This window comes from Rattus norvegicus, chromosome 2 (genome assembly GCF_036323735.1).
Source record: "Rattus norvegicus strain BN/NHsdMcwi chromosome 2, GRCr8, whole genome shotgun sequence".
In the NCBI taxonomy this organism is placed as follows: Eukaryota; Metazoa; Chordata; class Mammalia; order Rodentia; family Muridae; genus Rattus; species Rattus norvegicus.
This window is the reverse complement of record NC_086020.1, coordinates 73,404,027-73,429,814: the sequence shown is the minus strand read 5'-3', so window position 1 is coordinate 73,429,814 and position 25,788 is coordinate 73,404,027. Positions and strand designations below refer to the sequence as shown.

Below are 25,788 nucleotides of genomic sequence, written 5' to 3'. Positions count from 1 at the left end.
AACTAAAAAGAGGAAATATGCCTTCTTACTCTGTAGATATATGAGTTGATACAAAAATAGATGGGCATTTCATGGTATAGTAGCATTTAAATATCTTTCATGGGTAACAATATTCTTGGCAAAAAATACATTTCTGTAAAATGGTCAAAGAATTTGGTGAGAAAATCAGTAGTTAATAAAGAAGAAAAAAACAGTACACTAGAGACACAGAAGAGAAGGATAGAAACAGTCAGAAAGAGGGGAGAGGAGAGAGAGAGAGGGGGGGAGAGAGAGAGAGAGAGAGAGAGAGAGAGAGAGAGAGAGAGAATGAAAGGAATAGTTCCAGAAAATTAGCTGTGCAAGGTTAGAAAAACAGACTCCATTGAATATGGTTAGAGGGTATCTAAAAGAAACACTAGACCCACATACTTCTATTGTTTAACCTTACTCCATAATAGGACTAAATAGTGTATGGGAATAGATATATTTCCAAACTTGATCTAATAGAAGATAATGCATGCAAATACTGCTTTTTATTATTATAAACATGGGGCTTAATAGTATCTACAATAGTACAAGTGACTCTGGCTATTCAGGAAGGGTTATGGTAGATGGTCACACTACAAGTGTCATTTATGATACTGATGATAGAACAGGGTTTTGGTTTGTTTGTTTGTTTGCTTACTTCATGGGCTAAAGGAGAACACCTATAATATTCACAGCATTCTGAGAAAATACACAACTATCCTCTAATTCAATAGATATCTCATCGTAGAAGATAATGAGCACAGTTTGGGTGTAGTCAATTGTCAAATAATAAATATTTAAAATTTCTGATGTGCGAATTCTCTTTGAACATTCAGCTAGAAGTTTTTAACACTAGTAATATTGTAGCATAGATAATTGTTATCAAGATGATATAAAGAATGTTTTGTTCATGTAACTACGTTATCCACACAGAATTAATATATATAGTGTTGAAACTGACCAAGAATTCACTTTCTATGTCACCATGGACATTTGACTCAGGTAGTATTATCTACAATATGTTATTTACTACTTGTCACTATATCTATTCAAGAGAAAAAAAGCTATAATATTAGAATGCTTTAGATGATAGCTATTATTTCTTAAACTCAATACAAGATATATATATATCTAATTCCTTTGATTTCTAAGGAATAACCAGCATTGAAGTATTTAGTAAATGGAATATATGAATGTGTGTATATATATATATATATTCACACAGTATTACAAAATATGCTTATTTTAGTAATTTTTAGTCTAGCAGTGCTTCTGGATATTTTAGACAGCTCTCCTCTGTTTTAACGGTAATGTTTACAAATTTGTTTTGGAATGTGAAAGGTGTTGAAGACATTTAGGATGGCAAGTAGAATGTAAACAAATTTGTGGTCCTTGTACTCTGTTTTTCTCTAGCGTCTCTGTTTTCTTCATTCCTTTGTTGTGCTAGGAATTACAATCTGTTATTCATCTGAGTTGATTTTTATTACATAGTCAAATTAATAGTATGCCTAATTAAAAGAGATATGGTTCTAAATGAGAGAGGATTTTATGTTGGAAAAGGAGTCAATTTTCAGGACGAATAGTAATAATTACTTACATATTGACAATGTTAGATATAAAATACCAATTAGAAAATGTTTTTAGTACAAATATTTATTAAGTGACCAGTGATTTTCTAACCAGCTTGGTATCCAAACTTAGAGAGATTGTAAGCTGAGGATGGGGTCGAGTAAAGCGATAGGTAGAAATAAACAGAAGATGATCAGTGTGTTAACCAACCTAAGAGTATAACAATGCATAGTAGGATTGCAATCAAAGCTCCGGTGCTAAGTCCTACAGGTAGAAAAATTGCTTCCACGTTGCAAGACAGGATGGTTCCATCAGAGTCACATCTACAAACACGAATTGTCATTGTATTCGTGCTGCTTTGGACAGGGTAACTGCTGTCTTCTATAACAATAGGAAGGAAATACAATTCTTGTTGCCTGCGGCTGTAGCCATTTCTCCGGGTTTCGATTCCAGCTGTGTTGTCTGCAAAACATGACATTTAGGATTACATAGCTATGGTGAGTTTCACTTCAAGTATTAAATTGGTATCTGCTAAGCAGTAGGAAGCTCTTTTTGACTCAGTATAATGCATACTTATTAAAATTATTTCTTATATCTTTATGAAAACTTTTCTAGTGTAATCAGATGTAATTAAAATAGTGCTCAAGGGGGAGAAAAGCATTCATCTTGGGGGTGTATGGATGAAACTGTCCATCCAGAAAGAACAAAGATTTACAAGTATTATGCACAAGAAGTTGGGTTGTTTCTTTTTTTCCTGATATCAAAATCAAACTGAATGAGAAAAATATTAGAGAAATTATAGTGTTATAATTCTAAATCCTAAAAATGTCAAAGATTTAAAAGAAGAATATGAAGAACATCTTAAACTATGTATTGTAGAACTGATAAATAAAATAAAATATATAAAAACACTGGATGATTGTGAAGATTGATATCCATACTGAGAATCTGCAGTCTTTATCTCTTTCTGCTTCACATATAGGTACGTATACACACTCACGCAAAAAATACATATAGCCATTTACAGTAATAGACATAGTCTCACACACTCCACTTACATCCATATCCATAATGTGTATATGTATGTATATATACATAAAATTAGTAGCCCTAAATACTTTTTCAATTTCAATTAAACAATGCCTTTTAAAATATTGTTTTTCATATAAACTTTATAGTAATATTGGGAATCAGGAAAATAACTTAAAAATTATGCTACTTATTAAAGTAAAGTTATGTTAGAGATACATTACTATTCTAATCACAATCCACTATATTAATTGTAAATTGAATTTACAATATTTACTTAACCAGTTTCTCAAATTGCCATAGGAAGTACTTTTATGGGAAAACTTTTTGAGTTATCGTTAAGATTTGCTTTGCAAGGTTTATTTATTTTGATTCTAGAAACATTTTAGGATGAAGGAAATTATCAAGATTGCATCACCATTAGTTGAGTTCCATAAATAGATTAAGTGGAGATAAATATTTGAGCTAATGGCAGACAAAGGGAAATGAGAACTGACTCAAGATATTCAAAACTCAATGACTCACTCCATTAGGTTGAGTAAAAAAAGCCTCCTATTGTCAGAGATCATAAATTAAGTGCCAATCATTAAAAAAAAAGAGAAATAGAAAATATAGGGATCTCTGGAAGGAATTACCTCATTTTTTATTGCTTAATTTATATGAAGAAAAGAACCTAAAATATTTGTTTCTAACTTATTATTAATCGTGACTGAGTATCCTAAATTTCTTGTTCTTTGCATTATGGAAAAAAGTTGGTACATGAAACGTCAATTCCATGCTTAAGATGTTACAATAAACTTAATGTATTTTTAAAAAATAATTTATGATAAATAAAGTACAGTAAATTATGTGGAGATTTTTAAATTGCATTTTCTGCTCCTGGATACTGATTTTTCAATTCATTAAGAATTTTACTTTACTCCACCAAATTTTATCATATTAGATATTCAATATATATTTTACAAAATATACTTATTCAAAGGAGATGAATATCAAAAGTCACAGAAAATTGTACACATACATGCATTATGTGAAATGGTGACTTTTTTTCTGCTTAGCGATTTAAGTTAGTTATTCAAGATTATGGTTTCAAAGTTTGATTTTTCTTCATTAAAATCAAAAATTTATAGGAAAAATGCTATCATGTTCCTTCCATCAAGGAGCATTTGTTGTCATGGCCACTATTATAATCTGAGATACACAGATATTTTAGAAAATATTTTCCATATCACAGTATCAGTAATCTATAAAAACCACAAAACTTATGGGGTTATACTGCTGCTTCAATTATTCCAAGGATTCAATGAATGTTTGAGTAAGTTCTTTCCATATGGCTTGTAACTAAGCTGACAATATGGTTATGTATTCATTGCTTTTCTCTTGCTGTCCAAAAACCTGAAGACCCAAATCAATCCATAAAAGCTAGAGATATGATAGAGAGATAGAACTTCGGGTGTTAAGAATCGTGGCCAATATATTAGACAGCATGATGACAGGCAGGCAGGTATGGCCCTGAGCCACAGCTGAAATTTTACACCCTGATCCACAAGCAGAGAGCAAACCAAGTTGATTTGTATTGACGTGGGCTTTTGATACTTAACAGCAGGCCCTAGAGATACACCTCTTCCACCAAGTCTGTATCTCCTCATGATGCCCAGCAGTGCCAGAAACTTTTGTCCAAGTACTCAAACATGTGGGTCTACGGGGGAAGAATTCCCATTCATTATGCCACAGCCTCCATTGGCTTGGACAGGGTTACTTTCTATATTTTGTTATCTAAATACTGACCAATTATAACTAGCAAAAATGTTATTATCTTCAGGATATAAACATGTGGCTAATATTATATTCAGGATATAAACATGTTACATTTAAATTCGTAAAATGTTTGTCTTATTATTTACAACCATTCTTCACTTCTCACTGTAGGAGGGAGCCAACCCACCCGTGATCTTCAGTGAGAAATATTGATACTCAGACGTTCTTCTCTCTAGTCATGGCACACATTGCTCATCTCCAGACGTCTTTAATTTTGGTTAGTGGTCAACTTCTACATTATCTCACTGCAGTATTTCACTTGTTTTAAAAACAAACTCAGGGGATTCCCAAACTCGCGGATCCCAGCGCACAGCAGCTCACTGCTCCCAAACCCCATGGGAGAGAGAGCTCACTGCCCGGAGAGGTGGGCACTCCTGAGACTGCACAGCGGAAGAGACCACCAAAACTGCCCACCCCTGCCCACATCCCTGGCCAAAGAGGAAACTATTTACAGCCTCTGGGTTCCCTTGGATACGGGCATAGGAGCAGCAGGTCCCCTGCGTCTGAGACACCACCTGAACCTGAAGGGACCGACCAGATAAACGGTTCTCTGCACCCAAATTCCATGGGAGGGAGAGCTAAACCTTCAAAGAGGCAGACACGCCTGGGAAACCAGAAGAGACTACACTCTGCCCACATTACTGATTCCAGAGGAAAACACCAAACGCCATCTGGAACCCTGGAGCACGGAAGCTCCCAGAAAGGGTGGCGCAGATCTTCCTGGTTGCTGCCCCTGCGGAGACCTCATAAGCAACACCCCACGAGCAAACTTGAGCCTCGGGACCACAGGTAACACTAACCTTCCTGCTCCAAGCGACCTGACCGGTGAACGCCAGACACAGGCCCACAGGAACAGCTGAAGACCTGTAGATAGGAAAAACTACACGCCCGAAAGCAGAACACTCTGTTCGCATAACTGGCTGAAAGAAAACAGGAAAAAATGTCTACAGCACTCCTGACACACAGGCTTATAGGACAGTCTAGCCACTGTCAGAAATAGCAAAACAAAGTAACACTAGAGATAATATGATGGAGAGAGGCAAGCGCAGGAACCCAAGCAACAGAAAACAAGACTACATGGCATCATTGGAGCCCAATTCTCAAACCAAAGAAAATACGGAATATCCAAACACACCAGAAAAGCAAGATCTAGTTTCAAAATCATATTTGATCATGATGCTGGAGGACTTCAAGAAAAACATGAAGAACTCCCTTAGAGAAACACAGAAAAAAATAAATGAACAAGTAGAAGCCTATAGAGAGGAATCACAAAAATCCCTGAAAGAATTCCAGGAAAACACAATCAAACAGTTGAAGGAATTAAAAATGGAGATAGAAGCAATCAAGAAAGAACACATGGAAACAACACTGCATATAGAAAAGAAAAGAAGAGACAAGGAGCCGTAGATACAAGCTTCACCAACAGAACACAGGAGATGGAAGAGAGAATCTCAGGAGCAGAAGATTCCACAGAAATCATTCACTCAACTGTCAAAGATAATGTAAAGCAGAAAAAGCTACTGGTCCAAAACATACAGGAAATCCAGGACTCAATGAGAAGATCAAACCTAAGGATAATAGGTATAGAAGAGAGTGGAGACTCCCAGCTCAAAGGACCAGTAAATATCTTCAACAAAATCAAAGAAGAAAACTTCCCTAACCTAAAAAAAGAGATACCTATAGGCATACAAGAAGCCTACAGAACTCCAAATAGATTGGACCAGAAAAGAAACACCTCCCGTCATATAAGAGTCAAAACACCAAATGCACAAAATAAAGAAAGAATATTAAAAGCAGTAAGGGAAAAAGGTCAAGTAACATATAAAGGCAGACCATTCAGAATCAGACAACACTTTTTGCCAGAGACTATGAAAGCCAGAAGATCCTGGACAGATGTCATACAGACCCTAAGAGAACACAAATGACAGCCCAGGTTACTGTATCCTGCAAAACTCTCAATTAACATAGATGGAGAAACCAAGATATTCCTTGAAAAAAACAAATTTACACAATACATTTCTACAAATCCAGAGCTACAGAGGATAATAAATGGAAAAGCCCAACATAAGGAGGCAAGCTACACCCTAGAAGAAGCAAGAAACTAATCGTCTTGGCAACAAAACAAAGAGAAGAAAAGCACACAAACATAACCTCATATCCAAATATGAATATAACAGGAAGCAATAATCACTATTCCTTAATATCTCTCAACAAAAATGGCCTCAACTCCCCAATAAAAAGACATAGATTAACAAACTGGATACACAACGAGGACTCTGCATTCTGCTGCCTACAAGAAACACACCTCAGAGACAAAGACAGACACTACCTCAGAGTGAAAGGCTGGAAAGCAACTTTCCAAGCAAATGGTCGCAAGAAGCAAGATGGAGTAGCCATTCTAATATCAAATAAAATCAATTTTCAACTAAAAGTCATCAAAAAAGATAAGGAAGGACACTTCATATTCATCAAAGGAAAAATCCACAAAGATGAACTCTTAATCCTAAATATCTATACCCCAAATACAAGGGCACCTACATACATAAAAGTAACCTTACTAAAGCTCAAAACAGACATTGCACCTCACACAATAATAGTAGGAGATTTCAACACCCCACTCTCATCAATGGACAGATCATGGAAACAGAAATTAAACAGAGACATAGACAGACTAAGAGAAGTCATGAACCAAGTTGACTTAATAGATATTTATAGAACATTCTATCCTAAAGCAAAAGGATATGCATTCTTCTCAGCTCCTCATGGTACTTTCTCCAAAATTGACCATATAATTGGTCATTAACGGGCCTCAATAGTTACAGAAAGATAGAATTAATCCCATGGGTGCTATCAGACCACCACGGCCTAAAGCTAGTCTTCAATAACAATAAGAGAAGAACGCCCACATATACGTGGAAGTTGAACAATGCTCTACTCAACGATAACCTGGTCAAGGAAGAAATAAAGAAAGAAATTAAAGACTTCTTAGAATTTAATGAAAATGAAGGTACAACATACCCAAACTTATGGGACACAATGAAAGCTGGGCTAAGAGGAAAACTCATAGCTCTGAGTACCTGCAGAAAGAAACAGAAAAGAGCATATCCCCAGCTTGACAGCACACCTAAAAGCTCTAGAACAAAAAGAAGCAAATACACCCAGGAGGGGTAGAAGGCAGGAAATAATCAAACTAAGAGCTGAAATCAACCAAGTAGAAACAAAAAGGACCATAGAAAGAATCAACAGAACCAAAAGTTGGTTCTTTGAGAAAATCAACATGATAGATAAACCCTTAGCCAGACTAACGAGAGGACACAGAGAGTGTGTCCAAATTAACAAAATCAGAAATGAAAAGGGAGACATAACAACAGATTCAGAGGAAATTCAAAAAATCATCAGATCTTACTATAAAACCTATATTCAACAAAACTTGAAAATCTTCAGGAAATGGACAATTTCCTACACAGATACCAGGTACTGAAGTTAAATCAGGAACAGATAAATCAGTTAAACAACCCCATAACTCCTAAGGAAATAGAAGCAGTCATTAAAGGTCTACCAACCAAAAAGAGCCCAGGTCCAGATGGGTTTAGTGCAGAATTCTATCAGACCTTCATAGAAGATCTCACACCAATACTATCCGAACTATTCCACAAAATTGAAACAGATGGAGCACTACCAAACTCCTTCTATGAATCCACAATTACTCTTATACCTAAACCACACAAAAACCCAACAAAGAAAGAGAACTTCAGACCAATTTCCCTTATGAATATCGACGAAAAAATACTCAATAAAATTCTGGCAAACCGAATCCAAGAGCACATCAAAACAATCATCCAGCATTATCAAGTAGGCTTCATCTCAGGCATGCAGGGATGGTTTAATATATGGAAAACCATCAACGTGATCCATTATATAAACAAACTGAAAAAAACAAAACCACATGATCATTTCATTAGATGCCGAGAAAGCATTTGACACAATTCAATACCCCTTCATGATAAAAGTCCTGGAGAGAATAGGAATTCAAGGCCCATACCTAAACATAGTAAAAGCCATATACAGCAAACCAGTTGCTAACAATTAAGTAAATGGAGAGAAACTTGAAGCAGTCCCACTAAAATCAGGGACTAGAAAAGGCTGCCCACTCTCTCCCTACTTATTCAATATAGTTCTTGAAGTTCTAGCCAGTGCAATCAGACAACAAAAGGAGATCAAGGGGATACAGATCGGAAAAGAAGAAGTCAAGATACCACTATTTGCAGATGATATGATAGTATATTTAAGTGATTCCAAATGTTCCACCAGAGAACTACTAAAGCTGATAAAAAAACTTCAGCAAAGTGGCTGGGTATAAAATTAACTCAAATAAATCAGTAGCCTTCCTCTACACAAAAGAGAAACAAGACGAGAAAGAAGTTAGGGAAACGACACCCTTCATAATATACCCAAATAATATAAAGTACCTCGGTGTGACTTTAACCAAGCAAGTAAAAAATCTGTACAATAAGAACTTCAAGACTCTGAAGAAAGAAATTAAAGAAGACCTCAGAAGATGAAAAGATCTCCCATGTTCATGGATTGGCAGGAATAATATAGTAAAAGTGGCTATTTTACCAAAAGAGATCGACAGATTCAATGCAATCCCCATCAAAATACCAATCCATTTCTTCAAATGTGATCAAAATGTGAATGCTTTACTCCTTCTTTAAAAGGGGGAACAAGAATACCCTTGGCAGGGAATAGAGAGGCAAAGATTAAGACAGAGACAGAAGGAACACCCATTCACTGCCTGCCCCACATGTGGCCCATACATATACAGCCACCCAATTAGACAAGATGGATGAAGCAAAGAAGTGCAGGCAGACAAGAGCTGGATGTAGATCTCTCCTGAGAGACACAGACAGAATACACCAAATACAGTGGTGAATGCCAGTAGCAATCCACTGAACTGAGAACAGGACCCGCGTTGAAGGAATCAGAGAAAGAACTGGAAGAGCTTGAAGGGGCTCGAGACCCCATATGTACAACAATGCCAAGCAACCAGAGCTTCCAGGGACTAAGCTACGACCTAAAGACTATACATGGACTGACCCTGGACTCTGACCTCATAGTTAGCAATGAATATCCTAGTAAGATCACCAGTGTAAGGGGAAGCCCTGGGTCCTGCTAACACTGAACCCCCAGTGAACGTGATTTTTCGGGGGAGGGCGGCAATGGGGGAAGGATGGGGAGGGGAACACCCATAAGGAAGGGGAGGGGGAGGGGATGGGGATGTTGCCTGGAAACCGGGAAAGTGAATAACACTCGAAATGTAAATAAATACTCAAGTTAATAAAAAAATTAAAAAAAGCTCATTATTACTTCAGTTTTCTATCAAATATATCGGACGTTTAATACTTATTATACATTATATAGGTACATAGAATTGAATGACATACAATGTGCAGAACTATGTTTGCAACACCTAATATAAATGTGACTTAGAAATTATTTGCCTTACATTTTTAAGTTTGTGATGATAGAAATGTATATCCAGACAAGCACTCAGACTTTACTTGTAACAAAGTGCTTAATACATTTGAAAAGCCATGTAAAAATTTGTTAAGTGATTTCTTCAATTGAAGTTAATGTGGATTTTCTGCTCAGACTTATGCCAGGATAAATTGAGCTTTGCATTTGATAAGGGTAATACATCCTTTGTAGTCATTAATCATGTCTTTTCCCTTTGGGGAAGAGATTATTAAATTAAGAGAAACACCTGTACTTTTAATCCAATATATGTTTCTGGGCTGACTTGTAATATAAGCAGATATAGTAATACTAGACATAATACTGTAGATGGTAGAATATTATTGTGGAAGTCACATGAGAGAAAGATTGGCAGCAGTTGTAGGTACAATTATCTTTACAGAAACACTTTAGGCATTGCCTTAAAGGCTTTGCATATGCTCTCAATACAGATGTTCTTAGGCTGTCATTATTTAGTATAACTGTGTCAGCTGTAGCCATTGGAATAGTGGAATGAGAATAAAATCCTGTTTATTCTAATTCAACTGCCCAATTCATAAAATTTCACTGTTTGTTTCTCAAATAAAAAAATGAACATAGAATTAATTTGCATTTATAAGAAATGTGCCTACTGTTACTCTGCTATATTCAAAACAAGGAGGCACTCATTTTCCAGAAAGATTTTTATTTGCTTGAGTCTTTAAATCCTGGCCCTTTTATAATAAAAGTAAAATAGTCCTGGTTGCTGCCACTACAGAGAGCCCATTGGCAGCACCCCACGAGCGAACTTGAGTCTCGGGACCACAGGTAAGACCAACTTTTCTGCTACAAGAAAGCTGCCTGGTGAGCTCGGGACACACGGAGGCAGAATTCCTCTAGTACCGGGCACGTCCTGTGTTTACCGGAAGTCCACACCCGCGGATCCCGGCCTGCAGCAGCTCTCTACTCCCAGAACCCGTGAGAGAGAGACCCAACCGCCTGGTCAGGTGGGGACTCCTGAGGCTGCAGAGCGGAAGAGACCACCAACACTGCCCACCCCTGCCCACATCCCTGGCCCAAGAGGAAACTGTATAAGGCCTCTGGGCTCCCGTGGGGGAGGGCCCAGGAGCGGCAGGACCCCTGCCTGAGACACCACCGGAACCTGAGGAAACAGACCGGATAAACAGTTCTCTGCACCCAAATCCCGTGGGAGGGAGAGCTAAACCTTCAGAGAGGCAGACAAGCCTGGGAAACCCGAAGAGACTGCTCTCTGCACACACATCTCGGACGCCAGAGGAAAACACCAAAGGCCATCTGGAACCCTGGTGCACTGAAGCTCCCGGAAGGGGCGGCGCATATCTTCCTGGTTGCTGCCGCTGCAGAGAGCCCGTGGGCAGCACCCCACTAGCGAACTTGAGCCTCGGGACCAGAGATTCATATCAGAGTTTTGTTTGTGTATGTCTTATCTCTTCAAGCAGAGCAAGCTTCAATAATAGAAAATAGAATTCAACTTATACAGACACTGTGGGAGAGAGACCCGACCGCCTGGTCAGGTGGGCACTCCTGAGGCTGCAGAGCAGAAGAGACCACCAACACTGCCCACCCCTGCCCACATCCCTGGCCCAAGAGGAAACTGTATAAGGCCTCTGGGTTCCCGTGGGGGAGGGCCCAGGAGCGGCAAGACCTCTGCCTCTGAGACTCTGCCGGAACCTGAAGGAAACAGACCGGATAAACAGTTCTCTGCACCCAAATCCTGTGGGAGGGAGAGCTAAACCCTCAGAGAGGCAGACACGCCTGGGAAACCAGAAGAGACTGCACTCTGCATACACGTCTCGGACGCCAGAGGAAAACACCAAATGCCATCTGGAACCCTGGTGCACTGAAGCTACCGGAAACGGCAGCACAGATCTTCCTGGTTGCTGCTGCCACGGAGAGCTCTTGGGCAGCACCCCGCGAGCAAACTTGAGCATCTGGACCACAGGTAAGACCAACTTTTCTGCTGCAAGAAAGCTGCCTGGTGAACTCAAGACACAGGCCCACAGGAACAGCTGAAGACCTGTAGAGAGGAAAAACTACACGCCCGAAAGCAGAACACTCTGTTCCCATAACTGGCTGAAAGAAAACAGGAAAACAGGTCTACAGCACTCCTGACACACAGGCTTATAGGGCAGTTTAGCCACTGTCAGAAATAGCAGAACAAAGTAACACTAGAGATAATCTGATGGCGAGAGGCAAACGCAGGAACCCAAGCAACAGAAACCAAGAGTACATGGCAACATCGGAGCCCAATTCTCCCACCAAAGCAAACACGGAATATCCAAACACACCAGAACAGCAAGATCTAGTTTCAAAATCATATTTGATCATGATGCTGGAGGACTTCAAGAAAGACGTGAAGAACTCCCTTAGAGAACAAGTAGAAGCCTACAGAGAGGAATCACAAAAATGCCTGAAAGCATTCTAGGAAAACATAATTAAACAAGTAGAAGCCCATAGAGAGGAGTCACAAAAATCCCTGAAACAATTCCAGGAAAACACAATCAAACAGTTGAAGGAATTAAAAATGGAAATAGAAGCAATCAAGAAAGAACACATGGAAACAACCCTGGATATAGAAAACCAAAAGAAGAGACAAGGAGCTGTAGATACAAGCTTCACCAACAGAATACAGGAGATGGAAGAGAGAATCTCAGGAGGAGAAGATTCCATAGAAATCATTGAATCAACTGTCAAAGATAATGTAAAGCAGAAAAAGCTACTGGTCCAAAACATACAGGAAATCTAGGACTCAATGAGAAGATCAAACCAAAGGATAATAGGTATAGAAGAGAGTGAACACTCCCAGCTCAAAGGACCAGTAAATATCTTCAACAAAATCATAGAAGAAAACTTCCCTAACCAAAAAAAAGAGATTCCCATAGGCATACAGGAAGCCTACAGAACTCCAAATAGATTGGACCAGAAAAGAAACACCTCCCGTCACATAATAGTTAAAACACCAAACGCACAAAATAAAGAAAGAATATTAAAAGCAGTAAGGGAGAAGAGTCAAGTAACATATAAAGGCAGAGCTATCAGAATCACACCAGACTTTTCGCCAGAAACTATGAAGGCCAGAAGATCCTGGACGGATGTCATACAGACCCTAAGAGAACACAAATGCCTGCCCAGGTTACTGTCTCCTGCCAAACTCTCAATTAACATAGATGGAGAAACCAAGATATTCCTTGAAAAAACCAAATTTACACAATATATTTCTACAAATCCAGAGCTACAGAGGATAATAAATGGAAAAGCCCAACACAAGGAGGCAAGCTACACCCTAGAAGAAGCAAGAAACTAATCGTCTAGGCAACAAAACAATGAGAAGAAAAGCACACAAACATAACCTCACATCCAAATATGAATATGACAGGAAAAAATAATCACTATTCCTTAATATCTCTCAACATCAATGGCCTCAACTCCCCAATAAAAAGACATAGATTAACAAACTGGATATGCAACAAGGACCCTGCATTCTGCTGCCTACAGGAAACACACCTCAGAAACAAAGACAGACACTACCACAGAGTGAAAGGCTGGAAAACAACTTTCCAAGCAAATGGTCAGAAGAAGCAAGCTGGAGTTGCCATTCTAATATCAGATAAAATCAATTTTCAACTAAAAGTCATCAAAAAAGATAAGGAAGGACACTTCATATTCATCAAAGGAAAAATCCACCAAGGTGAACTCTCAATCCTAAATACAAGGGCACCTACATACGTAAAAGAAACCTTGCTAAAACTTAAAACACACATTGCACCTCACACAATAATAGTGGGAGATTTCAACACCCCATTCTCATCAATGGACAGATCATGGAAACAGAAATTAAACAGAGACATAGACAGACTAAGAGAAGTCATGAGCCAAATGGACTTAATGGATATTTATAGAACATTCTATCCTAAAGCAAAAGGATATACCTTCTTCTCAGCTCCTCATGGTACTTTCTCCAAAATTGACCATATAATTGGTCAAAATATGAGCCTCAACAGGTACAGAAAGTTAGAAATAATCCCATGCGTGCTATCGGACCACCACGGCCTAAAACTGGTCTTCAATAACAATAAGGGAAGAATGCCCACATATACGTGGAAATTGAACAATGCTCTACTCAATGATAACCTGGCCAAGGAAGAAATAAAGAAAGAAATAAAAAACTTTTTAGAATTTAATGAAAATGAAGGTACAACATACCCAAACTTATGGGACACAATGAAAGCTGTGCTAAAAGGAAAATTCATAGCGCTGTGTGCCTGCAGAAAGAAACAGGAAAGAGCATATTTCAGCAGCTTGACAGCACACCTAAAAGCTCTAGAACAAAAAGAAGCAAATACACCCAGGAGGAGTAGAAGGCAGGAAATAATCAAACTCACAGCTGAAATCAACCAAGTAGAAACAAAAAGGACCATAGAAAGTATGAACAGAACCAAAAGTTGGTTCTTTGAGAAAATCAACAAGATAGATAAACCCTTAGCCAGACTAATGAGAGGACACAGAGAGTGTGTCCAAATTAATAAAATCAAAAATGAAAAGGGAGACATAACTACAGATTCAGAGGAAATTAAGAAAATCAACAGATCTTACTATAAAAGCCTATATTCAACAAAACTTGAAAATCGGCAGGATATGGACAATTTCCTAGACAGATACCAGGTATCAAAGTTAAATCAGGAACAGATAAACCAGTTAAACAACCCCATAACTCCTAAGGAAATAGAGCAGTCATTAAAGGTCTCCCAACCAAAAAGAGCCCAGGTCCAGACGGTGTCCAGAATTCTATCAGAACTTCATAGAAGACCTCATACCAATATTATCCAAACTATTCCACAAAATTGAAACAGGTGGAGCACTACGGAATTCCTTCTATGAAGCCACAATTACTCTTATACCTAAACCACACAAAGACCCAACAAAGAAAGAGAACTTCATACCAATTTCCCTTATGAATATCGACGCAAAAATACTCAATAAAATTCCAGCAAACCGAATCCAAGAGCACATCAAAACAATCATCCACCATGATCAAGTAGGCTTCATCCCAGGCATGCAGGGATGGTTTAACATACGGAAAACCATTAACGTGATCCATTATATAAACAAACTGAAAGAACAAAACCACATGATCATTTCATTAGATGCTGAGAAGGCATTTGACAAAATTCAACACCCCTTCATGATAAAAGTCCTGGAAAGAATAGGAATTCAAGGCCCATACCTAAACATAGTAAAAGCCATATACAGCAAACCAGTTGCTAACAATTAAGTAAATGGAGAGAAACTTGAAGCAGTCCCACTAAAATCAGGGACTAGAAAAGGCTGCCCACTCTCTCCCTACTTATTCAATATAGTTCTTGAAGTTCTAGCCAGAGCAATCAGACAACCAAAGGAGGTCAAGGGGATACAGATCGGAAAAGAAGAAGTCAAAATATCACTATTTGCAGATGATATGATAGTATATTTAAGTGATCCCAAAAGTTCCACCAGAGAACTACTAAAGCTGATAAACAACTTCAGCAAAGTGGCTGGGTATAAAATTAACTCAAATAAATCAGTAGCCTTCCTCTACACAAAAGAGAAACAAGCCGAGAAAGAAATTAGGGAAACGACACCCTTCATAATAGACCCAAATAATATAAAGTACCTCGGTGTGACTTTAACCAAGCAAGTAAAAAATCTGTACAATAAGAACTTCAAGACACTGAAGAAAGAAATTGAAGAAGACCTTAGAAGATGGAAAGATCCCCCATGCTCATGGATTGGCAGGATCAATATAGTAAAAATGGCCATTTTAACAAAAGTGATCTACAGATTCAATGCAATCCCCATCAAAATACCAATCCAATTCTTCAAAGAGTTAGACAGAACAACTTGCAAATTCATCTGGAATAACAAAAAACCCAGGATATCTAAAACTATCCCCAACAATAAAGGAAATCAGGGGGAATCACTATCCCTGAACTCAAGCAGTATTACAGAGCAATAGTGATAAAAACTGCATGGTATTGGTACAGAGACAGACAGATAGACCAATGGAATAGAATTGAAGACCCAGAAATGAACCCACACACCTATGGGCACTTGATTTTTGACAAAGGAGCCAAAACCATCCAGTGGAAAAAAGATAGCATTTTCAGCAAATGGTGCTGGTTCAACTGGAGGTCAATATGTAGAAGAATGCAGATCGATCCATGCTTATCACCCTGTGCAAAGCTTAAGTCCAAGTGGATCAAGGACCTCCACATCAAACCAGACACACTCAAACTAATAGAAGAAAAACTAGGGAAGCATCTGGAACACATGGGTACTGGAAAAAATTTCCTGAACAAAACACCAATGGCTTATGCTCTAAGATCAAGAATCACAAATGGGATCTCATAAAACTGCTGAGCTTCTGTAAGGCAAAGAACACTGTGGTTAGGACAAAACGGCAACCAACAGATTGGGAAAAGATCTTTACCAATCCTACAACAGATAGAGGCCTTATATCCAAAATATACAAAGAACTCAAGAAGTTAGACCGCAGGGAGACAAATAACCCTATTAAAAAATGGGGTTCAGTTCTATACAAAGAATTCACAGCTGAGGAATGCTGAATGGCTGAGAAACACCTAAAGAAATGTTCAACATCTTTAGTCATAAGGGAAATGCAAATCAAAACAACCCTGAGATTTCACCTCACACCAGTGAGAATGGCTAAGATCAAAAACTCAGGGGACAGCAGATGCTGGCGAGGATGCGGAGAAAGAGGAATACTCCTCCATTGTTGGTGGGATTGCAGACTGGTACAACCATTCTGGAAATCAGTCTGGAGGTTCCTCAGAAAATTGGACATTGAACTGCCTGAGGATCCAGCTATACCTCTTTTGGGCATATACCCAAAAGATGCCCCAACATATAAAAAAAGACACGTGCTCCACTATGTTCATCGCAGCCTTATTTATAATAGCCAGAAGCTGGAAAGAACCCAGATGCCCTTCAACAGAGGAATGGATACAGAAAATGTGGTACATCTACGCAATGGAATATTACTCAGCTATCAAAAACAACGGATTTATGAAACTCGTAGACAAATGGTTGGAACTGGAAAATATCATTCTTAGTGAGCTAACCCAAGCACAGAAAGACATACATGGTATGCACTCATTGATAAGTGGCTATTAGCCCAAATGCTTGAATTACCCTAGATGCCCAGAACAAATGAAACTCAAGACGCATGATCAAAATGTGAATGTTTCACGCCTTCTTTAAAAGGGGAACAAGAATACCTTTGGCAGGGAATAGAGAGGCAAAGATTAAAACAGAGACTGAAGTAACACCCAATCAGTGCCTGCCCCACATGTGGCCCATACATATACAGCCACCCAATTAGACAAGATGGATGAAGCAAAGAAGTGCAGACCGACAGGAGCCGGATGTAGATCGCTCCTGAGAGACACAGCCAGAATACAGCAAATACAGAGGAGAATGCCAGCAGCAAACCACTGAACTGAGAATAGGACCCCCGTTGAAGGAATCAGAGAAAGAACTGGAAGAGCTTGAAGGGGCTCGAGACCCCATATGTACAACAATGCCAAGCAACCAGAGCTTCCAGGGACTAAGCCACTACCTAAAGACTATACATGGACTGACCCTGGACTCTGACCTCATAGGTATCAATGAACATCTTAGTAAGAGCACCAGTGGAAGGGGAAGCCCTGGGTCCTGCTAAGACTGAACCCCCAGTGAACTAGACTGTTGGGGGGAGGGCGGCAATGGGGGGAGGGTTGGGAGGGTAATACCCATAAGTAAGGGGATGGGGGAGGGGGGAGGGGAATTTTTGCCCGGAAACTGGGAAAGGGAATAACACTCGAAATGTATATAAGAAATACTCAAGTTAATAAAAAAAAGTAAACTATATTACCTGATGATCATCATACAATAATTATCTTGCTACTCTTTGAAATTTTTGTATTTCTTATATATAGTTTTCTATGTTTTTGGAAACTGCTTTTAGGAAAGGCATTGGTTCCTCTCCCTATGTTCTTTGACAAACTACATAAAAGGCAAATCTGTAAGTGGACATACTTACTTCTGAAGTCATGAACTGTAAAATTTGGTTTGATGACAGCTTCTGGTGCTAATCTAAAGGAGAATTGCTGCCCAGCAGGTGAGAGATCTCGATCTACAGCACCGACTATCTGAATGATCTGAAGCAAAGTTGAGATTAAACTTGAAGTCAGTCATCAATTTCACAAGGAACCTTATACATCAGGCTAAAACGTTTATTTAATAATGAATGCAAATAAACAGAGAGGACAATTTTGAATCAATACTAGTGACCCAATTTTTTACAATACCTTTTGTAAGCAATTCTCTGAGCATTTACAAGTAATAATGCCAACTACAATCAGAGGACATAGGCTAATTTGAAATCAATATCTGTGTAACCACAAAGCTTACCAGTATTGAAAATTCTAGCAAAATAAAATTAAAAGGCACTTGCTTGCATGTTACATTAAGTGAGGTAAATGCTTTATAGACTAAATAAGAAATTCTTACTAGAAACAAGGCATTTTATTATCTATGTGTCCTTCTAAAAGCAAAATTAAAGAACTAGTACACTTGTGACAATAGATATATTAAAACAATAAAAATGAAGCTAGCATGACCTACTCATTTGTGTTGATACCTACACCCCTGTTATTTTGAATAATATAATATGTGTTTCAATACTAATTGGACAGGAAAAATACTCATATCTCTATTTCAAAATGTCTTCCATGTTGCCCTGAGAAGTTGTATATCATTGTGAAATGTAAATACTTGAGCATTTTGCCCTTCAAATTTAAACTAAAAGTAATTTTGGATGTCTTTCCTGTAAAAAAAAATGGCATTTGACTTCATAGATCAACAAATTAGAAGGCATAATAGATAGAATATCTAAGAACTCTATGCCAGAAAATATGTTAGGAAGTATCGGGGTGGGGCAGTCAAGAATGTGGAATCGGGCCAAGCATACAAAATAAATAGGATTGAGCGAAGTAACAGCATAGAAATTCCACACAAGATTCTTGTCTTGGGGTATAAAATACATATAAAGAGACTTTAAAAATATGATTCAAATACTATTTTTTTTGTTATATGATTCCTGGTTATAATCCAATCCCATGACAGTGATCTACTTTACTACATAGATACAAGCACATAGACACATATGAAAGATAGATTACACATAGGTAAATGCTGGGTAGATTGCTGGTAGATAGATAGATAGATAGATAGATAGATAGATAGATAGATAGATAGATAGGTGAATAGAGAGATATTAGTGCTGGGGTGGCATGTAAAATTTAAAAAATAATGTTTAATAGGAATTTCAGTCTACTTCCTCAGCAGGAATTCATGCCACAGAGTTTATTTATTTGTCTCATAATTGGTTACATTTCTATTATATAACATTTAAAGGAGCAATATAATGAAGTGTCACAGTTTAGTATCACCTTAAGGACTGTAATTGCTCTTCTTGATTGTCACTTTGACTATATATGGTATTAATTAAAACAATACTATCTACCTACATCTGTAAGGGCATATTTTGACTGAATTATTTGGGAAGTGAAATCCTAACCTAAATCTGCATCTTTTGCAGAGGGAAAATCCTCCTTCAATCTGGGCTATACCTTCTGCTGGCAGCCTCAGAAACAAACAAACAAACAAAAAAATAGTCCAATGAAGACCCAGCTCTAATGCTCCTGGGCATATTCCCAGAAGGTTCTCCACCTTATCACAGGGACATGGTCTCCACTATGCTCACAGCAGACTTGTTCTTAATAACTAGAAACTGGGCAACCTAGATAGTCCAAATCTTTGAACTCAGCTGATTATATTTACCTTTTACCTTCTCAAGACTTGGGTTATCGACTTTTCCTTGAGTAGATGAGGAAACTATTGATCCCTGCCTGCTTGCTCTTGTTCTCATTTGGAAGTTAATTACCTCACTGGAAGTAGATCCTACTTCTTCGGGTTTTCTATATAGAATGAAGTTGAACGGAGACACCCAGCCTTATGGACTGAACAACTACTATATTCTCAAATGTTCCATTTGTAGGCGGCCATTGTTGGACTATCTGGACCATAACCTAGAAGATATTCTATTAAATTTCACATACAAATATAATCATTTTAACTATCTGGTTCTCCTTAAGAAGCCTAATATATTTAGTCTCTAAAAAATAAAATTTACTATACTCAGACTTATAGCAATGTTAAGTCATCCTATTTTATCCTTAAATGTTCTGTATTATTTAATAATCATTATACAGTTGTTAACTTTTTAGGTGTGTTTTTGTTTCAAATTGATGCTTAACCAGCATCATTTAAATCAAACCTATTTAAAATCTACGGATATAATTTACTTGAAAGGGTGGGTGCCTAGCATGCACAAAGCCCAAAATATGATTTTCATTACCTCACATATTAAGCATGGTGATACATGATATACATCTAATAACACAGAATGGAAGCAAGAGCATTAGAACCTCAAAGTCATTCTGAACTACTTAGTAAGTTCGAGGCCAGTTGTGTATACATGAGATTCTAAACATGTATTTTTTTTCCAGAGTAGGGGTGAGGTATATGAGCCTGGCATCATTTCTAATTAATTTTATGAAGATATCTTAAGCAAGAAAATATAAGCATATGTGCTCATGTCTGGACTTAAACCTAAAGCATAACATAAAGGGGGCATTATATGCACTTGCTTAGCAATATAGAAAACATACCTGTCCTGGTTTGGCATTTTCACACACAGCTGTCTCATATGGCACAGATATTTCTGGCGGAAATTCATTGACATCTAGGACATTAATTAATATATTAACTTTGCTAGTTAATGATGGGTTACCTGTTTAAAACATAAAGAAAAGATAAACAATGGTTACAAAACATGGTCATTACTTCCCTGAAAGCCACACCTTTTTAAAATTTCTTTGGATACTAAGTTGAAAGTCACCCTCAATTATAGGAAATTATAAGATATCAGCTGCAAACCCCCAAGTAAAAATAATGTGTATATTTGCATAACTATCATTACAGGAAAAGAGAATAATATCAGGTAAGAGTAACTATTTAACTGACTGGTTACTGAACGGGCAGGAATTTTGATCAGGTGGGATTTAACAGTCTTTTCAGGATTAGTGCACTGTTCTTACCTTAGCAAATATTGATATTTACTTTGTTGTAGAAATATTGATTTCTGTGTTGCACTAACACAGCCAGAAGATTTAATGTATGGAATATTTAAGATATATAAGTAAATATCTCAAATTTGTCTTATTGACAAAACTTGGGACATATATTCAAGTAAAATAAAATTCATAGATGCATCGTAGAAGGCCAAAAGTCATACTTTCATTATTTCTGGAGCAAATAATAAACACTTGATAAAGACTCACTTATTTCCTCACTAAATGCTACCACAATATATTTGTAGTAAAGAAATCACTCTCTAATGAACCTCACAGATTTTAACCCCAACTAGGACATATTATTTGCACTCCCATTTTGTATTAAAGAAAGAAACTGGAAGTAATTTATTAAAGTACACAAGCATAATGCACAAAATATCTTAAAGCTACTTTAAAACTATGCCATCACATGATTTTACAAGTAAATGCTGCTTCAAATATTTGATGGTCCTATCCAGGATACAGAACTAAAAGAGCCAAAAATTAAGTACAATTCCAGAATGTTAAAAGACCAAAACAGTTACATCCTACCAAATTTTCTTTGGTGTATTCTTTAATTGAAGATTTTCAATTGAATTTTGACACCAATGCTATCCTTTTTAATCCAGTTCTTAGCACAGATTTTTCATATGAAATCGATCACATTACCTGCTATTCCTTTGTATGTTTGTTCCTTAAATGTAATGTATTATACAAACATTTATTGAAATTGGAAGTTATTGTTAATCTCATTTTAAAACTATAAAATAACATAATTAAATTTATTTGTTTGCATAGTGCTTGTTATTTGTATAGCACAGGGACATAGAGCATTAATTAAATAGGCAAAATTGAGTGTAATTTTCTAAAAATATTAGCAACAATAATTATAAAAAAGTGACCTGTTACATTGTAATGTTTGATATGTATTGATGGTCTAGAGCACCTGAAACACCTTGCATAGACATTTAGAAACATGAGTTTCTGTTTGTATATGAAGTTCTGAAAATTGGTGGTGTAAACAAACATCTCTAAAACTCCCAATTGGAAAGTAAAAGGACCAAGTCATGGTTCAAAATTTCTTGTACTTTTTTGAGTTATTACAGATACGTATGAACAATTTTTCTACTTTAAAACTACTGGGGCTGGGGATTTAGCTCAGTGGTAGAGCGCTTACCTAGGAAGCGCAAGGCCCTGGGTTCAGTCCCCAGCTCCGAAAAAAAGAACCAAAAAAAAAAAAAAAAAAGAACCAAAAAAAAAAAAAAAACTACTTAGTGTACTAACCCATAAAATATCAATAAAATTCATGAAAAGTAACATACCAATTTAATTCTTCAAGCAGGTGATGTGAGGCTCAACTCTCCCTATATTATCTGATAAGTGAGTCTCATGTTCAAAGTGCAAGATTGACACCTTCCTTATTTTATTAAGATTATTTGAAGATGAATTGCCTTCTATAGGCACCATATTTCTCACCTAACTACATTCATCACAGAAATTTACTTCCATAATCTATAAAAAAGTTATTTAAATAAACAAGGCCTATTTTAATCTACCACTTTTCTAAATTACTACTGCTTTATCTCTTAAATTGTAGTCTAGCATTTGTATTCATACGAAAAATGTTGAAAAATAGCATGACTATTATCTTGTTATTAATATTCTGTTTCCAAAGGGCATCTTTATTTTTCAACATTTTAACTAAGAGAAATCTTTGTTGTGTGAAATTATCCTGTGCACTGTAGGATACCAAGATTTTCCAAAATTAAATGTCACACAAATATCAATGATGATACCAGAAAAACAGATATTCAAAAAAAAAACAATTTTGTAGGGTTGAATTTTGTAATAGATCCATTGTCCTCGTTTTAATTCATCTCTTCCACTGTGTATGTTTAATTCATTATTATACTATACAAACATCAATTTACATTCTTAAGTAAAAAGTACCAAAGCAGTATCATCTCTGTTTAAGAACCACTGTTCTAAAAGAAATATGAAATACTTTGCCAGAGTATTTGATTTATTTATTAGCATAGATTTCTTTCATTTAGATATGCACCATATTCAATTGTGCTGAAAATATAGCGATCTATTTTTTGAGTCATCATATCTGTATCTGGTACAATGATGACAAAATTTGTCAATATCTAATTTATCATGATTTTTTGATGAAGACCTTTGATCTTGGAACCACATAGAATTTATAAAGCATTTGATGCTTGTAAAACAATGTAAAATTTAAATTTAGCCAAGGTGCATTGATGGAAACACAACTTCTATGAAAATCCTAGAAAGGTGATATTTTAATATAAAAGATAATTTAGAATTCACTTAATGATACAGTTTTCATAATATTCTGTTATATTGGTAAATAGCAGTGTATTAAATGTAAATGGCACTAATTTCAAGAAGAAATTAACTTAATCCACAGTTTGCTTTATGCAGAAACTCATTAGTTTATGATATGAAGTTTCTTGATTGAACAATAGCTCTAAACTCTATAAATGAGAGAAATGTTTCATTATTAGATTACAGATGATTCCCATACCAAACATAAATCATCACATTTATTTACTTAACATGTATTTATATTTTTTGTTTCCTCCTCATTCAATTTTTATTCATTCATTATTTGTTTATTGTTATTTTTTAAGACAAGGTTTCTCTATGTAGTTCTTGCTGTCCCTGAACTCACTTCTATTGAACATGAAGTTCTCAAACCAACAGAGATCTATTTATTTTTGCATTCCAAGTCCCAGGATTAAAGATGTGTGCCATCTCCACACACTGAAGAGAATGCATAGTGAGAAATAGCACCTCTGGCTCCACCAAAGGAGATGAGTTTAAACCCAAGTACCCATATGGCAACTTGCCTTGGTCCACTACTCCATCTTCTGGCCTCCAGACATAGAGATGATGTAAAGAAGTACAAACAGCCAAAGCCCTTGGTTCTGCCAAGGTTGAACCCCCAGTGGGGAATATGGGGGGTGGGTAGACAGTAAAGAGGATGAATGGAGGGACTACCCATATGGGGGAAGGATGGGGATAGGAGTTTATGGACAGGAAACCAGGAAAGGGAGTAACATTTGAAATGTAAGTGAAGAAATGTATCTAATAAAAAAAAAATCGGAAAAAAAATACACAGCCAAAGTAGCGACACCCAGAAAACCAAATCAAAGGTTTAAACTCTTTAAAATAAATTTAAATTCAATGTGTATCTTACCATCCTGAAATACCTATGAAACTAATTCTAAGGTTAAAAAAAAAAACAAAAAAAAAAAACAAAAAAAAAAAAAACATGGCACACTGAGCTCTCTAAAGTACATGAGGCTCAGTGGCCTCAGTGACTGAAAGTTAGAACAGAAGTATCAATCACTTGGGAGGAATCCCAGAGCAGTCATCTGAATAATATATAATTTATAGTAGAAACACACCATTCTTTTATATGTTATAGAGTTTTGAAAGTAACTATTTCCTTTACATAGTTGATAGTCAATAAATAATGATGATATGTGAGAGTATTTCCAGGACACAAAAGATAAATAAAATTGAAAATATTTTGAGAACTGTGTATTTAAAACAAACACAAAGCTTCCCATATTAGCATACATGAGAGTTGCTGGTATTTTTATTGAACAATGATATCTGCTTTTGAATAACTATGAAAGTTAAAATTCAATTTTTGCTCTGTCCTGAAATGAAACTACAGTAAATTCAAGAATGAAAACACAGTTTTCAATGCTGCAAATTGAGTTATTCTAGTGCAAACAGAGTAAATTATAATAACTGAATAATGTGGGCTTTATTTGGCCCCTCTTTTAGAAATATTCATTTTATACTACAAGTTAGGTTACACATAGATGAGTGAAACTATATCAAATACATGCTGTGACATGAACATAGTCTGAAACATCCACAAGGCATTTGAGATACTACACACACACACACACACACACACACACACACACACACACACACACATATACTTATATATATATGTATATATATATATGCTAGACATTTCTCTTTGTTTTGTTTTTGTTAGTTTACTAAAACAAGTTATTCCCAGAAAAGAAATGAAAATTATCATAGATTTTAAATTTCTGTAATAATATAATTATAAATATTTTAAGTCATTTGAAGACAATTAAACCTCAAATATACAATAAGTTTTTGGATATATTTTAGGAGGAAACATTTTACAATGCAGAATAGTCTTGAAGCAAACAAAGCAGTTAAAATGAGTTGGATGTACGTGGGAAGACTCCAACTATCTGAGAATACTAAGCTACAGATTCCATGGTAGTCACTGGGATAATTGTTCACTGTTTTGTTGTTGTTGTTGTTGTTGTTGTTGTTGATGATGATGATGATGATGTTTCTATTGTTATTGTTGACTCAGCATGACTTTAGAGTCTCCTGCTGTCTCTCTTCAACCTCCATCCAACTCCTGAACCATACAAGTAAGCTCCACTTCTCCCAACTATCTTCCCTGCTAGCCAAGATTTCTGGGCCAAGCCAAGCTGCTCAAGCACCCGGCTATCCCAGGAGGAATTCCATTCTCCTGATGCTTTTCTCCACATCTCCCTCAGATACTTGAACCTCACAGGTTAGCTTC

At 36.7% G+C, this 25,788-nt stretch overlaps 1 protein-coding gene across 2 annotated transcripts in view; it reads right to left on the bottom strand.

Annotated features, from left to right (window-relative positions):
- Cdh12 (cadherin 12) overlaps window positions 1-25,788 on the bottom strand; it is a 1,234,181-nt gene that overhangs the window by 6,225 nt on the left and 1,202,168 nt on the right. For both annotated transcript variants that reach the window (XM_017591412.3, NM_001427475.1), the window contains 3 exons: window positions 20,724-20,845; window positions 18,032-18,149; window positions 1,786-2,037 (listed from right to left, as the gene is read on the bottom strand). In XM_017591412.3, coding sequence (XP_017446901.1) covers window positions 1,786-2,037; window positions 18,032-18,149; window positions 20,724-20,845 — 492 coding nt within the window. The remainder of the gene's footprint in view (window positions 1-1,785; window positions 2,038-18,031; window positions 18,150-20,723; window positions 20,846-25,788) is intronic.